Here is a 22,565-nt window from a genome sequence, read left to right on the forward strand (position 1 = left end):
TCAGGAGTGTGATGGAATACTCTCCACTTGCCTGGATGGGTGCAGCTCCAACAACACTCAAGAAGCTTGACACCATCCAAGACAAAGCAGCCCGCTTGATTGGCATCCCATCCACAAACATTCACTCCCCCCACCACCGACACACAGTGGCAGCAGTGTGTGCCATCTACAAGATGCACTGCAGCAATGCACCAAGGCTCCTTAGACAGCACCTTCCAAACCCGCAACCTCTACCAACTAGAAGGACAAGGGCAGCAAATATATGGGAACACCAGCACCTGCAAGTTCCCCTCCAAGTCACACACCATCCTGATTTGGAACTATATCGCCGTTCCTTCACTGTCTCTGGGTCAAAATCCTGGAACTCCCTTCCTAACAGCACTGTGGGTCTACCTACCCCAAATGGTCTGCAGCAGTTCAAGAAGGCAGCTCACCACCACCTTCTCAAGGGCAATTAGGGATGGGCAATAAATGCTGGCATAGCCAGTGACGCCCACATCCCATGAATGAATAAAAAAAAATGCCTCCTCGTCACTGTGCTCTCTGCTGAGGTGAATAGCCCCTTCACCTTCACTCTATCCAGGCCCCTCAAAATTTTGTACATTTCAATCAGATCTCCCCTCAGCCTTCCCTGTTCCAAGGAGAACAACCCCAGCCGATCCAGTCTTCCCTCATAGCTGCATTTTTCCAGTCCTGGCAACATCCTCATAAATCCCCTCTGTATTCTCTCCAGTGCATTTACATCCTTTCTGTAATGACCATAACTGCACACAGTACTCAAGTTGTGGCCTAACCAATGAGTTATACATCTCCAGCATAACCTCCTGCTCTTGTAATCTATACCTCGGCTAATAAAGGAAAGGATTCCATGTGCCTTTTTAACCACCTTATCGACCTGTCCTGCTACCTTCAGGGATCTGTGGACATTCACCCCAAGGTCCCTTACTTCCTCTTCACCTCTCAGTACTTTCCCATTAATTGTGTATTCCTTTGCCTTGTTTGACCTCCCCAAATGCATCACCTCACACTTCTCCAAGTTGAATTCCATTTGCCACTTTTCTGTCCATCTGACCAGACCATCAATATATTCCTGCAGCCTACAGCTATCCTCCTCGTTATCTACCACATGTCTGCAAACTTCTTGATCATGCCCCCTACATTTACGTACAAATTGTTAATATACACCACAAAAAGCAGGGGACCCAGAACTGAGCCCTGTGGAACGCCACTGGAAACAGCCCTCAACTCGCTAAAACACCCGTCAACAATTACCCTTTGTTTCCTGCCACTGAGCCAATTTTGTTTCCACCTTGCTGCATTTACCTGGATCCCATGGGATTTTATTTTTGAACCAGTCTGCCATGTGGGACCTGCTAACATCCATGTAGACCACATCAACTGCACTGCCCTCATCTATCTTCCTTGTTACCTCTTCAAAAAATTCGATCCAATTGGTTAAACAAGATCTTCCCTGAACAAATCCATGCTGACTATCCTTGATTAACTTGTGCTTTTCTAAGTGACACTTTATCCTGTCTCTCAGAATAAATTCCAATAATTTGCCCACTAATGAGATCAGACTGACTGGCCTGGAATTATTCAGTCTATCCTTCGCTCCCTTTTTAACAGAGGTACAGCGTTAGCAATTCTCCAATCCTCCAGCACTGCACCTGTATCCAGTGAGGACTGGAAAATGATGGTCAGACCCTCTGCTATTTCCTCTTTGCTTCTTTTAACAGCCTGGGCTACATTTCATCCAGCCTTGGTGATTTATCAACTTTCAAGGATGCTAATCCCATGAATACTTCCTCTCTCCCTATGTTTATCACATCCAATACTTCACACTCTTCCTCCTGAACTACAATATCTGCATCTTCCCCCTCTTTTGTGAAGACAGACACAAAGTATTCATTAAGAACCATACCAATATCTTCTGCTCCTACACATAAGGATACCTTTTTGGTCTTTTACAGGCCCTACTTTCTCCATAGTTATCCTCGTGCTCTTAATGTATTGATAAAACATCTCTGTGTTCACCTTGATTTTACTTGCCAATATTCTTTCATGCCCTCTCTTTGCTTTCCTAATTTCCTTTTTGATTTCACCCCTCCACTTTCTATACTCCTCTCAGCTTTCTGTAGTATTGAGTTCTCAGTGTCGGGACATAAGCTTTCCTTTTCTGCCTTATCTTACCGTGTAGGCTCCTTGCATTCCATAGGGCTGTAGATTTGGCTGCCTCACCGTTTTTCTTTGTGGGAACATGTTTACCCTGAACCCCTTGAATCTCCCCTTTGAATGCCTCCCACTGCTGTGACACTGATTTACCTTCAAGTAGTTGTTTCCAGTCCACTTTCGCTAAATCACTGCTCAGTTTAGTAAAATTGGCCTTGCCCCAATTGAGAACTCTAACTCCTGTTCTATCTCTGTCCTTTTCCATAATTATGTTAAAACTGATTGAATTATCAACCCAAACATCCACGAACGGCCCCCCCGGCCGCAACTTCAAAGCGCCCGCGGGAGATGGCTCGGAGAGCATCTGCAGCGCACTGTCGGCAATGCTGCATGCCTTTATTTAAACCACTGCAGAAAAAAAAAACCCTTAACAAATGTAATCACCTCTAAGTCTGCCAAATGATGCTTCACCTCCCGAAGGACGTGGATGAGCTTTCCGGACGTCGATGGTGGGCACTGAGGAAATGGCTTATTACCTGCACCAGATTCCACCCCCCCTCCCCCCCCTTTACCCCCCTTCCACCCCCCCCCCACCCCCGTCCCCTTCCCTGCTCCACCCTCTCAGCTCACCCCCTCGCACCATCTTCACCCCGCACCCCCTTCCCCTGCACCCCCCCCCACCCCCTCCCTCTACCCCTCCCCCTTGCATCCCCTCCTCCCACCGGCACCATCCTACACCTGTGTAGGGGCCCCAACAACCCCACTGCCTTGTGGGCGTCTCGGGAGAGACCAAGGCTAAGGGAGTAAACCCTAACAGAAAATCCGGAGCGGAACCCCGTAGGCGGTCATGTGTCACCTTTGGCATGTTTCCGGCAGTTCCTGCAGCCATACTGGTGCCAAACGTCGTGTCCTGCACTCCTTTGGACCCCACCAGAAAGGCCGAGAGGGGGGTTTTGACGACTGGGCAACTCTCAACCTCCATAAATTTGCCCAGGCATGCGCCATGGAGAGGTCACTCCATAGTTGCCTCACAGCGACTGAAACAACACGGAAGGCAGCAGTTACGGGTTATAAGTCCAGATAAATTGGCGTAGAAACTGGGCGCCACGGGTTGCCTTTGTCGGTGGGAGAGGTCATTGCACCTCACTGGACAGCTACCGCCCGCCTCAAACCGGGCAGCCCCCGGTCAATAAGGTTCTGTCCCGCCACAGTCTGCCTGCTTCAATGGGTGCTTGGAGCTCAGGGTCATTGCCCGAAAGGTGGACTGATACACCGCACCAAACAACATGAAAAAAGGAAAGAAGGTACCAGCCCTTCGCTTTGCAAGCTGGAACGTCAGAACTATGTGTCCTGGCCTGTCGGAAGACCTTACACAAATCAACGATTCTCGGAAGACCGCCATCATTAACAACGAGCTCAGTAGACTCAATGTGGACATTGCAGCACTTCAGGAGACTCGCCTCCCCGCGAGTGGCTCTCTAGCAGAGCAAGACTACACCTTCTTCTGGCAGGGCAGGGATCCTGAAGAACCAAGACAGCATGGAGTGGGCTTCGCCATCAGAAACTCCTTGCTCAGCATGATAGAGCCTCCCTCAAATGGCTCGGAACGCATACTGTCCATCCGACTGCTCACCACCTCTGGTCCAGTACACCTACTCAGCATCTATGCTCCAACACTCTGTTCCGCACCTGAAGCTAAAGACCAGTTCTATGAACAACTCCATAACATCATTAGCAGCATCCCCAACACCGAACACCTATTCCTGCTGGGGGACTTTAATGCCAGGGTTGGGGCCGACCATGACTCATGGCCCTCCTGCCTTGGGCGCTATGGCGTTGGAAGGATGAATGAGAACGGGCAGAGACTGCTTGAGTTGTGTACCTATCATAACCTCTGCATCACCAACTCGTTCTTTCACACTAAACCCTGTCACCAGGTTTCATGGAGGCACCCAAGATCACGTCGTTGGCACCAGCTAGACCTCATTGTCACAAGGCGAGCCGCCTTAAACAGTGTTCAAATCACACGCAGCTTCCACAGTGCGGACTGCGACACCGACCACTCCCTGGTGTGCAGCAAGGTTAGACTCAGACCAAAGAAGTTGCATCATTCCAAGCAGAAGGGCCACCCGCGCATCAACACGAGCAGAATTTCTCACCCACAGCTGTTACAAAAATTTCTAAATTCACTTGTAACAGCCCTTCAAAACACTCCCACAGGGGATGCTGAGACCAAGTGGGCCCACATCAGAGACGCCATCTATGAGTCAGCTTTGACCACCTACGGCAAAAGTGCGAAGAGAAATGCAGACTGGTTTCAATCTCATAATGAAGAGCTGGAACCTGTCATAGCCGCTAAGCGCATTGCACTTTTGAACTACAAGAAAGCCCCCAGCGATTTAACATCCGCAGCACTTAAAGCAGCCAGAAGTACTGCACAAAGAACAGCTAGGCGTTGCGCAAACGACTACTGGCAACACCTATGCAGTCATATTCAGCTGGCCTCAGACACCGGAAACATCAGAGGAATGTATGATGGCATGAAGAGAGCTCTTGGGCCAACCATCAAGAAGATCACCCCCCTCAAATCTAAATCGGGGGACATAATCACTGACCAACGCAAACAGATGGACCGCTGGGTTGAGCACTACCTAGAACTGTACTCCAGGGAGAATGCTGTCACTGAGACTGCCCTCAATGCAGCCCAGCCTCTACCAGTCATGGATGAGCTGGACATACAGCCAACCAAATCGGAACTCAGTGATGCCATTGATTCCCTAGCCAGCGGAAAAGCCCCTGGGAAGGACAGCATTACCCCTGAAATAATCAAGAGTGCCAAGCCTGCTATACTCTCAGCACTACATGAACTGCTATGCCTGTGCTGGGACGAGGGAGCAGTACCCCAGGACATGCGCGATGCCAACATCATCACCCTCTATAAAAACAAAGGTGACCGCGGTGACTGCAACAACTACCGTGGAATCTCCCTGCTCAGCATAGTGGGGAAAGTCTTTGCTCGAGTCGCTCTGAACAGGCTCCAGAAGCTGGCCGAGCGCGTCTACCCTGAGGCACAGTGTGGCTTTCGTGCAGAGAGATCGACTATTGACATGCTGTTCTCCCTTCGTCAGATACAGGAGAAATGCCGTGAACAACAGATGCCCCTCTACATTGCTTTCATTGATCTCACCAAAGCCTTTGACCTCGTCAGCAGACGTGGTCTCTTCAGACTACTAGAAAAGATCGGATGTCCACCAAAGCTACTAAGTATCATCACCTCATTCCATGACAATATGAAAGGCACAATTCAACATGGTGGCTCCTCATCAGAGCCCTTTCCTATCCTGAGTGGTGTGAAACAGGGCTGTGTTCTCGCACCCACACTTTTTGGGATTTTCTTCTCCCTGCTGCTTTCACATGCGTTCAAATCCTCTGAAGAAGGAATTTTCCTCCACACAAGATCAGGGGGCAGGTTGTTCAACCTTGCCCGTCTAAGAGCGAAGTCCAAAGTACGGAAAGTCCTCATCAGAGAACTCCTCTTTGCTGACGATGCTGCTTTAACATCTCACACTGAAGAATGCCTGCAGAGTCTCATCGACAGGTTTGCGTCTGCCTGCAATGAATTTGGCCTAACCATCAGCCTCAAGAAAACGAACATCATGGGGCAGGATGTCAGAAATGCTCCATCCATCAATATTGGCGACCACGCTCTGGAAGTGGTTCAAGAGTTCACCTACCTAGGCTCAACTATCACCAGTAACCTGTCTCTAGATGCAGAAATCAACAAGCGCATGGGAAAGGCTTCCACTGCTATGTCCAGACTGGCCAAGAGAGTGTGGGAAAATGGCGCACTGACACGGAACACAAAAGTCCGAGTGTATCAGGCCTGTGTCCTCAGTACCTTGCTCTACGGCAGCGAGGCCTGGACAACGTATGCCAGCCAAGAGCGACGTCTCAATTCATTCCATCTTCGCTGCCTTCGGAGAATACTTGGCATCAAGTGGCAGGACTATATCTCCAACACAGAAGTCCTTGAAGCGGCCAACATCCCCAGCTTATACACACTACTGAGTCAGCGGCGCTTGAGATGGCTTGGCCATGTGAGCCGCATGGAAGATGGCAGGATCCCCAAAGACACATTGTACAGCGAGCTCGCCACTGGTATCAGACCCACCGGCCGTCCATGTCTCCGTTATAAAGACGTCTGCAAACGCGACATGAAATCGTGTGACATTGATCACAAGTCGTGGGAGTCAGTTGCCAGCATTCGCCAGAGCTGGCGGGCAGCCATAAAGACAGGGCTAAATTGTGGCGAGTCGAAGAGACTTAGTAGTTGGCAGGAAAAAAGACAGAGGCGCAAGGGGAGAGCCAACTGTGCAACAGCCCCAACAAACAAATTTCTCTGCAGCACCTGTGGAAGAGCCTGTCACTCCAGAATTGGCCTTTATAGCCACTCCAGGCGCTGCTTCACAAACCACTGACCACCTCCAGGCGCGTATCCATTGTCTCTCGAGATAAGGAGGCCCAAAAGATTGAATTACGAACACTACCACCAAAATGCTCTCCCACTGTCACTCCTTCCACCTGCCCATCTTCATTTCCTAAAACCAAGTCTAAAACTGCACCCTCTCTTTTTGAACTTGCTACATACTAGGCAAAAAAGTTCTCCTGGATGCACCTCAAGAATTCTGCTCCCCCAATTCCTTACACCCTAAAACTATCACAGTTAACAGTTGGGTAATTAAAACTGCCCTATTGTTCTTGCACTTCTCAGAGATTTGCCTACGTATCTGCTCTATCTCCCTCTGACTGTTTGGGGGTCTATCGTACACTCCCACCAGTGTGTTACAACCAGGTGAGCAATGTATCTAGGGGTCTTTTGCTGTCATTACCTGGTCTTATTGTAACAGGGTTTAATTTTAAACACACTGTATTTTGAGCTCCCCTTTTTGTGATTCTGTGTTCACAGTTTCCAATTATCAGGCAAATAACTGAGCACTCACAGGCTTTCTTTGGTTTAAAGCAGAAAGAGGAACTTTATTAAAACCTTAAATTTAAACTCTAATACGGTTCTATCTATCTATATATATATATATATATATATATATATATATATGATGCGCTCACTCTAGCATGCACACGTGATATAAACATGCAGATAGGAATGGAAAAGAGCAGAAGAAAAGTTAAATGGAACAGTTTGAGGCAATATCTTGTTACTGTTTCTCGAGCTCGCTGTAGTCCTTGATTGAAGATATGGTCTTGCAATTTGTTGGGGCCCAGTAATTATCTTAAAACTTGGTTCATGTGGCAAACCCTTCTCTCTTTGAGTTTCACATGTTTTCACCAGATTCAGTTCCGTGGGAAGAGATGAAGCAGGCAGACAGGAGAGGAGATGTTGTTGGTTCAGTTTCAGGAGCACATGGCACATCCCTTTATGTGACTAGAACTGGTTTGACCACTTCTGTGTATTGGAGAAGCAGCTGCTAGATCCCCATTGTTTCAACATTGTCTGTTACCATGGAAATGTCTTTCCAGTCAGGGCTTGCAATTTTAAGTTTTAATATTCATGTGGTGAAATGATGTGTGCCTCAGTCCTGGCAGGTGGGGTTTGCCTGACAAGTGTGATTGCCCGTTTTCTGTTCCTTAGCTCAATCCATATGGCCTCATTTGTTGAACCTTCCACCATATCATCCCTCCTCACAGCTGTAATAGTTTCCTTGACCAGAATTGCCTTCCCCCTCCTTTCTTATCCTCCTCCCTATCGCGTCTGACAACCCTGTAACCAGGGACGTTGAGCTGCCATTCCTGTCCCTCCTGAATAGCTATGCTATCATACTGCGACGTGTCTATCTGTGCCCTCAGCTCATCTGCTTTATTTGCTATACTCCTTGCATTGGAATAGATACCCTTGAGCACTGCCAAACTCTTTTTAATTTTTTAATCCTCGTCTCCTTTGTCTTCCAGAATCATCCATTAATTTTCCGCCTTCCATTTTAATTTCGGATTTTGTCTCAGCTGAGTCTACCATCAGGGCCCCATTCCCCTGCCAAACTAGTTTAAACCCTCCCCAACAGCACTACCAAAACATCCTGCAAGGAACTCAGTCCTGGCCCTGTTCAGGTGCGACCTGTCCGGCCTGTATAGGTCCCCATCTCCCCCAGAGCTGGTCTCAATGTTCTGGGAATCTGAAGCCCTCCCTCCTGCACCATCTTTCCAGCCACGCATTCATCTGTCTTATCCTTCTATTTCTATACTCACTTGCACGTGGCGCTGGGAGTAATCCAGAGATTACTACTTTTGAGGTGCTGCTTGCTAATTTCTTATCTAACTCCCTATATTCTGACTGCAGGACCACATCCCTTTTTCTACCTATGTCGTTGGTTCCGATGTGGACCACGATTGCTGGCTGTTCACCCTCCCCCTTCAGGATGCTCCGCAGCCGCTCAGTGACATCCTTGGCCCTGACACCAGGGAGGCAACACACTATCCTGGATTCACATCTGTGGCCACAGAAACGCCTGTCTGTTCCCCTGACTATTGAATCACCTATCACTACGGCTCTTCCACTCTTCCCTGTACCCGCCTGTGCAGCTGAGCCATCCATGGTGCCAAGGACTTGGCTCTGGCTGCACTCCCCAGGGTGAAAGATCACTTTCCTCAGTACTCAGAACTGAATACCTGTTGGAGAGTGAGATGCACTCAGGGATCTCCTGCACTACCTGCCTGATTCTTTTTGACTGGTGGTCATCCATTCCTTCTCTCCCTGCATAATCTTAAGCTGTGGGATGACCACACCTATAAACATGCTATCCATGTAACTCTCATCCTCATGAATGCAGTGCAGTGTCACCAACTGCTGCTCAAGTTCCAAAACCGTGAGCTCAAGCTGCTTCAATTGACAACACTTCCTGCACAAATGGTTCTCCAGGATACGGGAAGCATCCTGGAGCTCCCACACAGCACAGGAGGTGCACTCTCGAGGTTGGAGCATCTCTGCCATTCCTTTATTTATTAGTTGACCCTTTGGTACTGCTAAAATAAAACTTACCAATACTACAACAGCTTAGAATTATTAATAAAACAGTACTAGTACTAATAAATCCTACTAAAAATCAATACAGTTCACGAGTTAAAATAAACATACTCAAAAAAAATCAGCGACGCACTTAGTCCTTATTATTAAGCTATTTACACACGCGCCCTAACAGTAGTGTACTAACCCAGCTATTCACTGATGCTTCCTAACTCACCAACCACTCACCTTGCAGCTTTCCTGTGACGTCATTGCTTACTTTGTTTTCAAACTCTGATGCGCCTGGACTCCTTTCCGCTGCTCTCCCGGAAGGTATGTTCCTATGGTGGTCAAGCAGTTGTGGCCATTTTTCATTTCAAAGATGTTAAAGGTGCTGAGAGGGAGCCTTGAGATGGAGGCGTCCTTTCTCTCTGCTACCTGCAAAGGCAGGCTACAGCCTCCTATTGGCTCTGCAGCTTCAAGAGCCCATCCGCTGTCCTTAATTGGATGGCGAACCCACCCTCTGGTCACTAATTGACCAATCCAGCGAAATCGAAGTCGAGTTACTGAACTTCATTTGATCCCGACCCAAAACAGTAAATCTTGTCCAGACCTCGGGTTAATATCTCATCTGAAAGACAGCAGTTTCTCATCCTACCCCTCTGGTAGTGCGGCTGTTCCTCAGTTCTGCTTCTCTGATGGTGTGGCACTCCCTCAATACTGCCCTTGCAACAGTGCAGCCTTCCCTCAGCACTGACCCTCCGACGGTGCAGCGCTCTCTCAGCACTGACCCTCCGACAGTAGAGCACTCCCTCAGCACTGACCCTCCGACAGTGGAGCGCTCTCTCAGTACTGACCCTCTGACAGTGCAACAGTCTCTCAGCATTGACCCTCTGACGGTGCAGCACTCCCTCAGTACTGACCCTCCGACAGTGCAACACTCTCTCAGCACTGGCCCTCTGACGGTGCAGCACTCCCTCAGTACTGACCCACGGACAGTGCAGCACTGTCTCAGTACTGGCCCTCTGACGGTGCAGCACTCCGTCAGTACTGACCCTGTCACAGTGCAGCACTCCCTCAGTACTGACCCACCGACAGTGCAGCACTCCCTCAGTACTGATCCTCCAACAGTGGAGCTCTCCCTCAGTACTGACCCCCCGACAGTGCGGCACTCCCTCGGTACTGACCCTCTGACAGTGCAGCACTCCCTCGGTACTGACCCTCTGACAGTGGAGTTCTCCCTCAGTACTGACCCCCTGACAGTGCAGCACTCCCTCAGTACTGACCCTCTGACAGTGGAGTTCTCCCTCAGTACTGACCCCCTGACAGTGCGGCACTCCCTCGGTACTGACCCTCTGACAGTGGAGTTCTCCCTCAGTACTGACCCCCCGACAGTGCGGCACTCCCTCGGTACTGACCCTCTGACAGTGCAGCACTCCCTCGGTACTGACCCTCTGACAGTGGAGTTCTCCCTCAGTACTGACCCCCTGACAGTGCAGCACTCCCTCAGTACTGACCCTCTGACAGTGGAGTTCTCCCTCAGTACTGACCCCCTGACAGTGCGGCACTCCCTCGGTACTGACCCTCTGACAGTGGAGTTCTCCCTCAGTACTGACCCCCCGACAGTGCGGCACTCCCTCGGTACTGACCCTCTGACAGTGCAGCACTCCCTCAGTACTGACCCCCTGACAGTGCAGCACTCCCTCAGTACTGACCCTCTGACAGTGGAGTTCTCCCTCAGTACTGACCCCCTGACAGTGCAGCACTCCCTCAGTACTGACCCCCTGACAGTGCAGCACTCCCTCAGTACTGACCCCCTGACAGTGCAGCACTCCCTCAGTACTGACCCTCTGACAGTGGAGTTCTCCCTCAGTACTGACCCCCTGACAGTGCAGCACTCCCTCAGTACTGACCCCCTGACAGTGCAGCACTCCCTCAGTACTGACCCCCTGACAGTGCAGCACTCCCTCAGTACTGACCCTCTGACAGTGGAGTTCTCCCTCAGTACTGACCCCCTGACAGTGCAGCACTCCCTCAGTACTGACCCTCTGACAGTGGAGTTCTCCCTCAGTACTGACCCCCTGACTGTGCAGCACTCCCTCAGTACTAACCCTCTGACAGTGCAGCACTCCCTCAGTACTAACCCTCTGACAGTGGAGTTCTCCCTCAGTAATGCACTTGGAATGTCAGCCTGGATTTTGTGATCAAGTACCTGGAGTGGGAATTGAACCCACAACCTTATGACACTGAGGTGAGAGTGCTACCCACTGAGCCATGGCTAACAACAGACACAAGCTGCCTTAGAGTTTACGGAGCCGGCAGTCTCAGTCTGGTTCACCTCGGAGCCAGTTTAGACATGGACACTGGGTTTACAATCCAGTTTCTATTGGTATGAAGTGGATTTGCCTTTGCACCAATGATAAACATTTTTTGGAGTTTTAACTCACTCTAAAAGTCTCTCCATAACTTCGGAGGGCCTTTGTAAACTTTCTTCACTCAGAGGGTGGTGAATCTTTGGAATTCTCTGCTCCAGAGGGCTGTGGAGGCTCAGTCACTGAGTATATTCAAGACTGCGATCGAATGATTTCTACATATTAAAAACATCCAGGTATACGTGGATAGTGCAGGGAAATGGTGTTGAAGTAGAAGATCAGCCATTGAAAGGTGGAGTAGGCTCGAAGGGCTGAATGGCCTACTCCTGCTCCTATTTCTTATATTCTTAATCTTTTTAATGCTACAAGTAAATGGTCCCTCAGCCATGTTTTCCCAACATTGAAAGTGACCTGCCTGGGATTGGAGCTGTGATTGTATGTGTGTAAAGTTCCAGCCCTGGGGTCAGTGCAAGGTGCAGTCTGCCAACCTGAGCTTTGCACTGTACTACAACAACTTTATATAAGCACCTATCACTTAGTAAAGCATCCAAGTGCACTCTAGACACACCCTGTGAGTCCCTCAGTGCCGTTAGGTAGGGAGTTCTAGGATTTTGACCCAGCAACGATGAAGGAACAGCTGATATGTTTCCAGGTCTTTCTATCTCGAGCACTAGAACACAAGAGGCTAGAAGTCGTGCTTCAGCTTTACAAAGCCCTGGTTAGACCACATCCGGAGTTACTGTGAGCAGTTCTGGACACAACACCTTAGAAAGGATATATTGGCCTTGGAGGGAGTGCAGTGGAGATTTACCAGAATGATACCTGGACTCTCAATGGTTAAGCTATGAGGAGAGACTACACAAACAAGGGTTGTATTACCTGAAATTTCTATTAAGCGGTGATTTAATCAAAGTTGTCGAGGTCCTAAGAGAACCTGACAGGGTCGATTCTGAAAGGGCTTGATAGGGTAGAAGCTGAGAGATTGTTTCCACTGGTCGGGGAATCTAGAACACGGGGACACAGTCTCAGGATAAGGGGCCAATCATTCAGGACTGAGATGAGGAGAAATTAGTACACTCAAAGGGTTGTGAATCTTTGGAATTCTCTACCCCAGAGGGTTGTGGATGCTCCATCATTGAATACATTTAAGGCTGAGATAGATAGATTTTTGGTCTCTCAGGGTATCAAGGGATGGCGAGCAGGCAGGAAAGTGGAATTGAAGCCCAAGATCAGCCATGATTGCATTGAATAGCAGAGCAGGCTCGATGGACCAAATGGTCTACTCCTGCTCCTATTTCTTGTGTTTCTTGTGTAGATGCAGAGAAATTATTTCCACTAGTTGGGGAGTCTAGGACTAGGGGACAAAACCTAAAAATTGGAGCTAGGCCTTTCAGGAATTAAGTTAGGAAATATTTCTACATGCAGAGAGTGGTAGAAGTTTGGAATTCTCCAAAGAGGAGGGGGCATTGCAATATTAGTTAAGAAGTCAGTTACTGCAGTAAGGAGAGATGATATCTTGGAGGGGGCATCAAATGAAGCTTTATGGGCAGAGTTTAGGAATAAAAAGGGACAGCCACATTGCTAGGTGTTTATTATAGACCCCCAGATAGTCAGTGGGAAATTGAGGAGCAAATATGTGCGCAATTTGCAGAGGTGTGTAAAAATAATAGGGTAATTATATTAGGTGATTTCAACTTTCCCAACATTAATTGGGATAGTCATCGTGTTAAGGGCTTAGATGGAGTGGAGTTCTTAAAATGTATACAGGAGAACTTTTTAGCTCAATATGTAGAGGATCCAACAAGGGAGGGTACAGTGCTGGACCTAATTCTGGGGAATGAAGCCGGACAGGTGGTTGATGTGTTGGTTCGGGAGCATTTTGGTGATAGCGACCACAACATGGTACAATTTAATCTTGTCATGGAGAAAGAAATAGACAAGTTGCAAAAAAAGGTTTTGGATTGGGGGAGAGCGAATTTTAGTTAAATAAGGCAGGATCTGGCCAAGGTAGACTGGAAAGAGTTACTTGTCGGGAAATCTACAGAAGAGCAGTGGGGGGCATTCAAAAAGGGAATGGGGAGGGTACAGGCCCAACATGTTCCCTCTAGGGTAATAGGTAGGAGCAACAAGCCCAGAGAACCATGGATGACCAGAAACATTCAGGGTACGATGAGAAGGAAAAGAGGCTTTTAGCAAATACAAGGAGAGAAAATCAATGGAAGCATTAGTGGAGTACAGAAAGTGTTGGATGGAGCTTAAGAAAGCAATTAGGAGAGCAAAGAGGGGATATGAGAAAGCTCTGGCTGGTAAAAGTAGGGAAAATCCCGAGATATTCTATAAGTATATCAATGGGAAGAGGATAACCAGGGAAAGAGTTAGGACCCGTTAGGGACCAAGGGGGAAATTTGTGGGTGGAGCCAGAGGACATTGGTAGGGTGTTGAACGAATACTTCACATCTGTCTTCACCCAAGAGAATGAGGATGTAGATATGGAACTTAGAGAGAGAGACTGTGAGGTTCTTGAGCAAATTTTCATAGGGAGTGACAAGGTATTGGAGGTTTTGGAAGGCTTAAAAGTGGACAAATCTCCAGGTCCGGACGATTTGTGTCCCAGGATGCTGTGGGAGGCGAGGATGGAGATTGCAGGGGCTCTGACCCAAATTTTTTATTCCTCTCTGGCCACGGGGGAGGTGCCAGAGGACTGGAGAACAGCTCATGTGGTCCCACTATTTAAGAAAGGTTGTAGAGATAAGCCAGCGAACTACAGACCAGTGAGTCTCACATCAGTGGTAGAGAAACTATTGGAGAAAATTCTGAAGGAGAGAATCTATCTCCACTTGGAGAGGCAAAATTTGATTAGGAATAGTCAGCATGGCTTTTTCAGAGGGAGGTCATGCCTAACAAATTTGATTGAATTTTTTGAGTATGTGACCAGGTGTGTAGATGAGGGTAGTGCAGTTGATGTAGTTTACATGGATTTCAGCAAAGCCTTTGACAAGGTCCCACATGGGAGACTTATCAAGAAAGCAAATGCACATGGGATACAAGGTAACTTGATAAGGTGGATTCAAAATTGGCTTAGCTGTAGGAGACAGAGAGTGATGACAGACGGCTGTTTTAGTGACTGGAAGCCAGTGTCCAGTGGCGTACCACAGGGATCTGTGCTGGGTCCCCTATTGTTTGTCATTTATATAAACCACATAGATGACTATGTGGGGGGTAGGATCAGTAAGTTCGCGGATGACACAAAGATTGGCCGAGTGGTTAACAGTGAGGTGGAGTGTCTTAGGTTACAGGAAGATATAGATGGGATGGTCAAATGGGCAGAAAAGTGGAAAATGGAATTTAACGCTGAAAAGTGTGAGGTGATACACTTTGGAAGGAGTAATGTGACACGGAAGTATTCAATGAATGGCCTGACACTGGGAAGTTCTGAGGAACAAAGGGACCTTGGCGTGTTTGTCCATAGATCTCTGAAGGCAGAAGGGCAGGTTAATAGGGTGGTGAAAAACGCATATGGGACACTTGCTTTTATCAATCGAGGCATAGATTACAAAAGCAGGGACGTCATGTTGGAGTTGTACAGAACTTTGGTAAGGCCACTGCTGGAGTACTGTGTGCAATTCTGGTCGCCATATTATAGGAAGGATGTGATTGCATTGGAGGGGGTGCAGAGGCGATTCACCAGGATGTTGCCTGGGATGGAACATTTAAGCTATGAAGAGAGGTTGGATGGGCTTGGGTTGTTTTCACTGGAGCAGAGAAGACTGAGGGGTGACCTGATCGAGGTGTACAAGATTATGAGGGGCATGGACAGGGTGGATAGGGAGCAGCTGTTTCCCTTAGTTGAAGGGTCCGTTACTAGGGAACACAAGTTTAAGGTGAGGGGCGGGAGGTTTAAGGGGGATTTGAGGAAGAACTTTTTTACCCAGAGGGTGGTGACGGTCTGGAATGCCCTGCCTGGGAGGGTGGTAGAGGCAGGTTGCCTCACATCCTTTAAAAAGTACCTGGATGAGCACTTGGCACGTCATAACATTCAAGGCTATGGGCCAAGTGCTGGCAAATGGGATTAGGTAGACAGGTCATGTGTCTTTGTTGCAGAGTCGATGGGCCGAAGGGCCTCTGCTGCACTGTATTATTCTGTGGTTCTTCCACAAACAGCAATTGATGCTAATCGTTCACGTTTGAAACAGAGATTGATAACTTTTTGTCATCCAAAGATATTAAGGGATATGGGGCGAAGGCGGGTGTAAAGGGTTAAGTCACACATCAGCCATGATCTTGTTGAATGGTGGACCGGGCTTGAGGGACTAAATGGCCTCGTCCTATTCCTGTATTTCTAAGTCTGGGTGGAGTGTGACTCAAAGGGGAACTTGGAGGTGATGATGTCCCCTTTGCCTGTTGCTCTTGTTTGTCTCGGGTAGAGTCCAGAATCCCAGTGTAAAACAGGGTGCTGTAGTGTAATCCTGCATGATTAAATAAACAACACAGAACTGCTAACAAAAAATTTCAAGAGGATCAGTGTTTTAGTTACAACACCTGTGTGAAGTGCCTTGGGACATTTTTCTGTGTTAAAAGTAATAAATAAATGCAAGTTCTTGCTGTAAATATATCATTAACACTCTTACTGGAGTTGCTAATGTTAAAAAGAAATGTAAGATTTTTTTAAAGATTAAGTCACTGTATTTGCTTTCGCTGCTTCTCTGCTTTAAGTGAGAGCAGTGTAGAAGCTTACCCTTGCAGTTGTACGATGAATGTTCCATAAAAAGGATGACGCGAATGTGAGGATTAATTGTTTAGGATATATTGCGAGGACAAACAGACATTCCTGCAAGACTGTGAAGATGACGGAGAGACAGCAGCTGGTGGACGCCTTCTGCATCTGCTGCAGGTAACAGAATACTTCAGAACATTTAGTAGGAATCACTGGAAACGTAGTCTTTTATTACAATATATTTTTATCATCCAGGGATCAAATTACATTGTTTCAACGTCATGTTAATTTTCACTCAGTAATGATTGAGTCATGGTATCTTACAGCACAGAAGGAGGCCATTCGGCCCAGCATGTCTGTGCCAGCCCTTTGAAAGAGCTATCTAATTAGTTCTACTCCCTCTGCTTTTTCCCCACAGCTTTATAAATATTTTCACTTCAAGTATTTATCCAATTCCCTTTTGAAAGTTACTATTGAATCTGTTTCCACCGCCCTTTAAGGCAGCGCGTTCCAGATCACAACTACGCATTGTGTAAAAAGATAATTTTTTTCATTTCCTCTGTGGTTCGTTTGTCAATTATCTTAAATCTGTGTCCTCTGGTTGCTGCCTGCCATTGGAAACTGTTTCTCCTTATTTATTCTTAAAAAAAAAACCATCATAAATTTGAACACCTCTATTAAATCTCCCCTTAGCCTTCCCTGTTTTAAGGAAAACAATCCCAGCTTCTCCAGTCTCTTCACGTAGCTGAAGGCCGTGATCCCCGGTACCGTTCTAGTAAATCCCCTCTCCAGGACCTTGACATCCTTCCTAATGTGTGGTGCCCAGAACTGGACTCCAGCTGAGGCCTAACCTGTCTTTTATAAAGATTTACTTCAATGAGTTTTTATAAATTGATCTTATCTTTCATTTACAACTCTACCAGCAACAGGATTATCAATAAAGATTGAAGGAGTCCCTTTCTTTTGTGCTGTTTTGCTCAAACAGATTTTAGATGTGCGTAATGTGATGGTGGTAGTTTCACGATGGTATGGCGGTATCTTACTTGGTCCTGATCGCTTCAAACACATCAATAACTGTGCAAGAAACGTACTGGTTGATGAAGGTTACACCGAGTTGGCGGTAAGATCAAATACATAACACAAAATAGCTCTGTAGTGGTAAGTACAGATGCTGCCAGGACTGAGAGAGGTTATAACTGCCAGAAAAGATTAAATAGGCTGGGGCTTTTTTCTCTAGAAACTAGAAGACTGAGGCATGATCTGATAGAGGTCTTCAAAATTATTAAAGGGTTCAAGAGGGTAGACGTGGAGAAAATGACAGGGCAGGATGGGCAAGTGGTATATGGGATCCTGGACCTTATAAATAAAGGCATAGAGTACAAAAGCAAGGAAGTTGTGATGACTCTTGATATAACACTTGTTCAGTCTCAACTGGAGCATTGTGTCCAATTCTGGGCATCACACTTTAAGAAAGGTGCAAAGAAGATTCCCCCGCTCTTTGAAATCGTGCCATGTGATTTTTATGTCCATCTGAGAGGGCAGATGGGATCTCAGTTTAACATCCCATCTGAAAGACTCCAGTAGTGCAGCAGTCCCTCAGTACTGCACTGGAATGTCAGTGTAGGTTTTATGGAACTTCTTAAGGGAGGAGAGAGAGGCGGAGAGGTTTAGGGAGGGAATTCCAGATCTTAGGACCCAGACAGCTGAAGGCACAGCCTCCAATGTTGGAGCGATGGAAATCAGCAATGCTCAAGAGGCCAGAATTGGAGGGCTGGAGATCAGGATGGAGGAGAGTGTGATACTGATGTTGGAGTTATAACATCATTACAGAGGAAGAGTAAAATGAGCTTGACTTTGTCCCTGACCCGAGATGACACTGCTGGCCAAAAGTGGAAATGTGTCATCCATTGCAGAACAAACAGGAATAAGATCAAAAACTAGCCAAGTGTAAGTCAGAAAAAAGGATAAAAGATTTCTCCAAATGTACATATTTTGGGTTGTCTGCATGCTGCTGTGATGTTCAAACCTATTTGAATGTCCAGGCCTGTAACAGTGTAAAATAGAACTGAACGTTTTATTCGCCTGACTATATGTTGCAATTGAAATTGAATTATAAATGTAGATGCTAATTACTCATTGTCCATTTAAATTATCTACTGTCACTCAAAGGCTTTGCAAGTTATTCTTTTTTAATAGGCAAGCATGTTGTGAATTCTAATTTCTTTATGATGTACCTGCTGTGCACGGCTGTTTCATCTGTAGTTATTTAGTAAGGAATGTGAAGGAGTGCACATTTTCGTATTTATTTATAATGCATGTTTGGAATTGTACTTCAGTGATACCTCAGTACGGTAGCACAGTCCTTAAATATTATCATACAATCGTAGAATGGTCACAGCACAGAAGGAGGCCATTCGGCCTATTGTGTCCATCCTGGCTCTCTGCAAGAGCAACTCACCCAGTCCCGCTCCCCTGCCTTTACTCCATAGCCCTGCAATTTTTTCTCTTCCGATCATTATCCAGTTCTCTTTTGAAAGCCACGATTGAATCAGCCTCCACCACACTCTCAGACGGTGCATTCCAGATCCCAACCACTCGCTGGGTAAAAACGTTTTTCCTCATGTCACCATTGCTTCTTTTGCCAATCGCCTTAAATCGGTGTCCTCTGATTCTGGATCTTTTGGCCAATGGGAACAGTTTCTCCCCATCTACTCTGTCCAGACCCCTCATGATTTTGAACCCCTCTATCAAATCTCCTCTTAATCTTCTCTCCTCCAAGGAGGACAGACCCAACTTCTCCAAACCCTGGAATCATTATTGTGGATCTTTTCTGCATCCCCTCTAAAGCCTTCACATCCTTTCTAAAATGTGGTGTCCAGAACTGGACACAATACTCCAGTTGAGGCCGAACCAGTGTTTTCTACAGGTTCATCATAGCTTCCTTGTTCTTGTACTCTATGCCCCTGTTTATAAAGCCCAGGATCCCGTATGCTTTATTAACCACTTTCTCAACCTGCCCTGCAACCTTCAATGATTTGTGCGCATATACTCCCAAGTCCCTCTGCTCCTATACCCTTAAGGTATGAGTTTGCTACACCTTTAGTCAATAGCTCAGTTAAACAGCAGGTTTGTTTTATTTAGAGATACAGCACTGAAACAGGCCCTTCAGCCCACCGAGTCTGTGCCGACCATCAACCACCCATCTGTACTAATCCTACACTAATTCCATATTCCTACCACATCTCCACCTGTCCCTATATTTCCCTACCACCTACCTATACTAGGGGCAATTTATAATGGCCAATTTACCTAACAACCTGCACGTCTTTGGCATGTGGGAGGAAACCCACGCAGACACAGGGAGAACTTGCAAACTCCACACAGGCAGTACCCAGAATTGAACCCGGGTCGCTGGAGCTGTGAGGCTGCAGTGCTAACCACTGCGCCACTGTGCCGCCCATTTGCTGCTCATCAGTGAAGGAGGAGGCCATTCAGCCCCTCAAGCCTGTTGCGCCATTCAATTAGATCATGGCTGATCTGTACGTGATCTCCATCTACTTCCTTGGTTTCTTATCCTTTAATATCCTTACCCAATGAAACTTTATCAATCTCTGTTTTGAAATTTTCAATTGACCTCCAGCCTCAAGTTTTTTTGGGGGAGAGAGTTCCAGATTTCCACCACCCTTTGTGTGAAGAAGTGCTTCCTGACATCACCCCTGAATGGCCTGGCTCGAATTTTAAGGTTATACGCCCTTGTTCGGGACTCCCTCCACCAGAGGAAATAGTTTCTCTCTATCTACCCTTTATTCATTTTAAACACCTCCATTAGATTACCCTTTAATCTTATATATTCAAGGGAATACAAAACCAGTCTGCACAACCAGTCCTCATAATTTAACCCTTTTAGTCCCAGTATCATTCTGGTGAATCTGGGCTGCACCCTCTCCAAGGTCAATATATCCTTCCTGAGGTGCGGGGCCCGGATCTGAACACAGTTGCTCAAGATGTGGCCTAACCAGAGCTTTATACAACTGTGGCATACCTTCCACCCCTTTGTATTCCAGCCCCTTTGGATAAAAGGCTAACATACCATTAGCCTTTTAATTTTTTTTTTTTGGACTTGTCCACTAGCTTTTTTGTTTAATGATTTCTGATCATGGGCTCCTAAATCTTGCTGCTCCTCCGTAGTTCCTGGCTTCTCACCGATTTGAAAATACTCTGATCTATTTTCTTGAATCTAAAGTGGATTATATCACACTTTCATACATTGAAGTGCATCTGCCACGGTTTTGCCCACTCAACTTTCTGCTCTCGCCTCCCACTACTCACTGTGCTACCTAACCTGGGGTAATGAACTGCTTACTTCAGAACGTTTTAATGCTGAGCAAGGCATTTTGTTTTTATTTTAGGGCGAGGGGCCAAGGACATTAATAAAGAGAAAAAAGCAAAAGAGCAAGAAAGGAAAATGACCAGAGGAAACTACACAGATATTTTATAATTAGTGAGCGTGTGCGAGAACAACAAATACTCAGTTTTTATATATGTGGATCAGTCCCATTCATTTCATATCTGAAAACCGAAGACTAACAAGAATAAACATAGCTGAATCCACTCAACTCCTCTGTTTTTTCATATTTCGCAAAAGCAGCTTGTTTCCTCGGTCCTGCCACTCGCTGCATGGTCCCCAAGGATGGTTCAAACCAAGACATTTATTTGCTTTAGGTTTCCCTGGAGCCCCAGATGAAAATATTGAAGTTTTGAGTAAAAAGCCCTTTGCCCGTGAGCATTAATGTTTAAAGAAGGTTTAAATTCATGCAAAATTCATTGCGTGTGTAATATTCAAATACATGTAAATTAATATTTTGAAATGGCTGGTGCATGATGAGCTGTGCATAGATTCCAAACCAAGAGGCAAGACATTAATCACTCAAGGTAGATGTAAAAGGAATCAAGCTTCCACGCATGGACATTGCAGATCTCTGAGAAAAAGGACAAGTTTCTGCAGCAAGTCTACATGCTCTGCTAACCTGGCCCTTAAATCCCAGGTTACTCAGTCACAGCAACTTCAATTTATATAGCACCTTTAACATAATAAAACGTCCCATGGTGCTTCACAGGAGCTTTATAAACCAAAGTAGATATGAGGTCAGATGACCAAAAGCTTGGTCAAAGAGTAGTAGGTTTTAAGTAGAAAACTAGGTAGAGAGGCGGAGAAGTTTAGGGAGGAGGCCAGAGCTTAGGGACCAGGAAACAGAAGGCACAGTCACTAATGGTGGAGCGATTAAAATCAGGGATGCTCAAGAGGTCAGAATTAGATGATTGCAGATACCTCAGAGGGTTGTGAGGCTGGAGCACGTTACAGAGATAGGGAGGGGCAAGGCCATGGAGGGATTTGAAACCAAGAACCAATATAAGTCAGCGTGCACAGGGGTGATGGGGAAACGGAGGTGGCGTGAATTAAGTTACAGGCAGCAGAGTTTTGGATGAGCTGAAGTTTATGGCGAGTAGAATGTGGGAGGCCAACCAGAAGTGCGTTGGAATAGTCAAGTCCAGAGCTAACACAGGTATGAATGAGGGTTTCAACAGCAGTTGGGCTGAGACAGGGGTGAAGTCGGGTGATGTTATGAAGGTGGGAATAAGCGATCGTAGTGATGGTACGAATATATACCACAGAGAGTGGTCATTCAGCCCGTCGTGCTTGTGCTGGCTCTTTGAAAGAGTTATCCAATTAGTACCACTCCCCCTACTCTTTCAAAGTTACTATTGAATCTGCTTCCGCTCGCTGTGTAAAAAGAATGTTCCTTTTGTCAATTATCTTAAATCTGTAACTTCTGGTTACCGACTCTCCTGCCACTGGAAACAGTGCCGAGAATTGGATACAATATTCCAGCTCGGGTTAGCCAGTGTTTGATAAAGATTCAGCATAATATCCTTGCTTTTGCACTCTAGGGGCTAAATTTTATGAGTGTGCCGCAAATCGTGGTTTGCTCGCTCTGATCCCGACAGTCTTCAGGCATGAAACGCCGTCGCTAAGCCCCCGTGATATTTTGCGCGGGGGCTCATTTAAGTGGAGGGTGTGGAGCGGCCACCCTGACGATTTAGAGGGGGTGGTCGCTCCGTCCCCGGGAACGGCGTCCGGTACCACCGCACAGGTGTCAGTGCCATTTTTAAAGGACTTCAAGCCCTTAGAAGAAATTTTAGTTTGTAAAGGGAACAAAGTGTTAAAATTTAAGTTTCACATTACATTACATCTGCATTCTCCTCAACCACACCCCCAAGGAATAATTGAATCATT

General features: G+C 46.7%; 1 protein-coding gene across 3 annotated transcripts in view; it reads left to right on the top strand.

Moving 5' to 3' along the window:
• impact (impact RWD domain protein) overlaps window positions 1–20,886 on the top strand; it is a 109,573-nt gene extending 88,687 nt beyond the window's left edge. For all 3 annotated transcript variants that reach the window (XM_068030770.1, XM_068030772.1, XM_068030771.1), the window contains 3 exons: window positions 16,357–16,447; window positions 17,256–17,390; window positions 20,680–20,886. In XM_068030770.1, coding sequence (XP_067886871.1) covers window positions 16,357–16,447; window positions 17,256–17,390; window positions 20,680–20,739 — 286 coding nt within the window. In that variant the 3' untranslated portion in view covers window positions 20,740–20,886. The remainder of the gene's footprint in view (window positions 1–16,356; window positions 16,448–17,255; window positions 17,391–20,679) is intronic.
• Window positions 20,887–22,565: the final 1,679 nt, after the last annotated feature.

This window comes from Heterodontus francisci, chromosome 5, assembly GCF_036365525.1.
Source record: "Heterodontus francisci isolate sHetFra1 chromosome 5, sHetFra1.hap1, whole genome shotgun sequence".
In the NCBI taxonomy this organism is placed as follows: Eukaryota; Metazoa; Chordata; class Chondrichthyes; order Heterodontiformes; family Heterodontidae; genus Heterodontus; species Heterodontus francisci.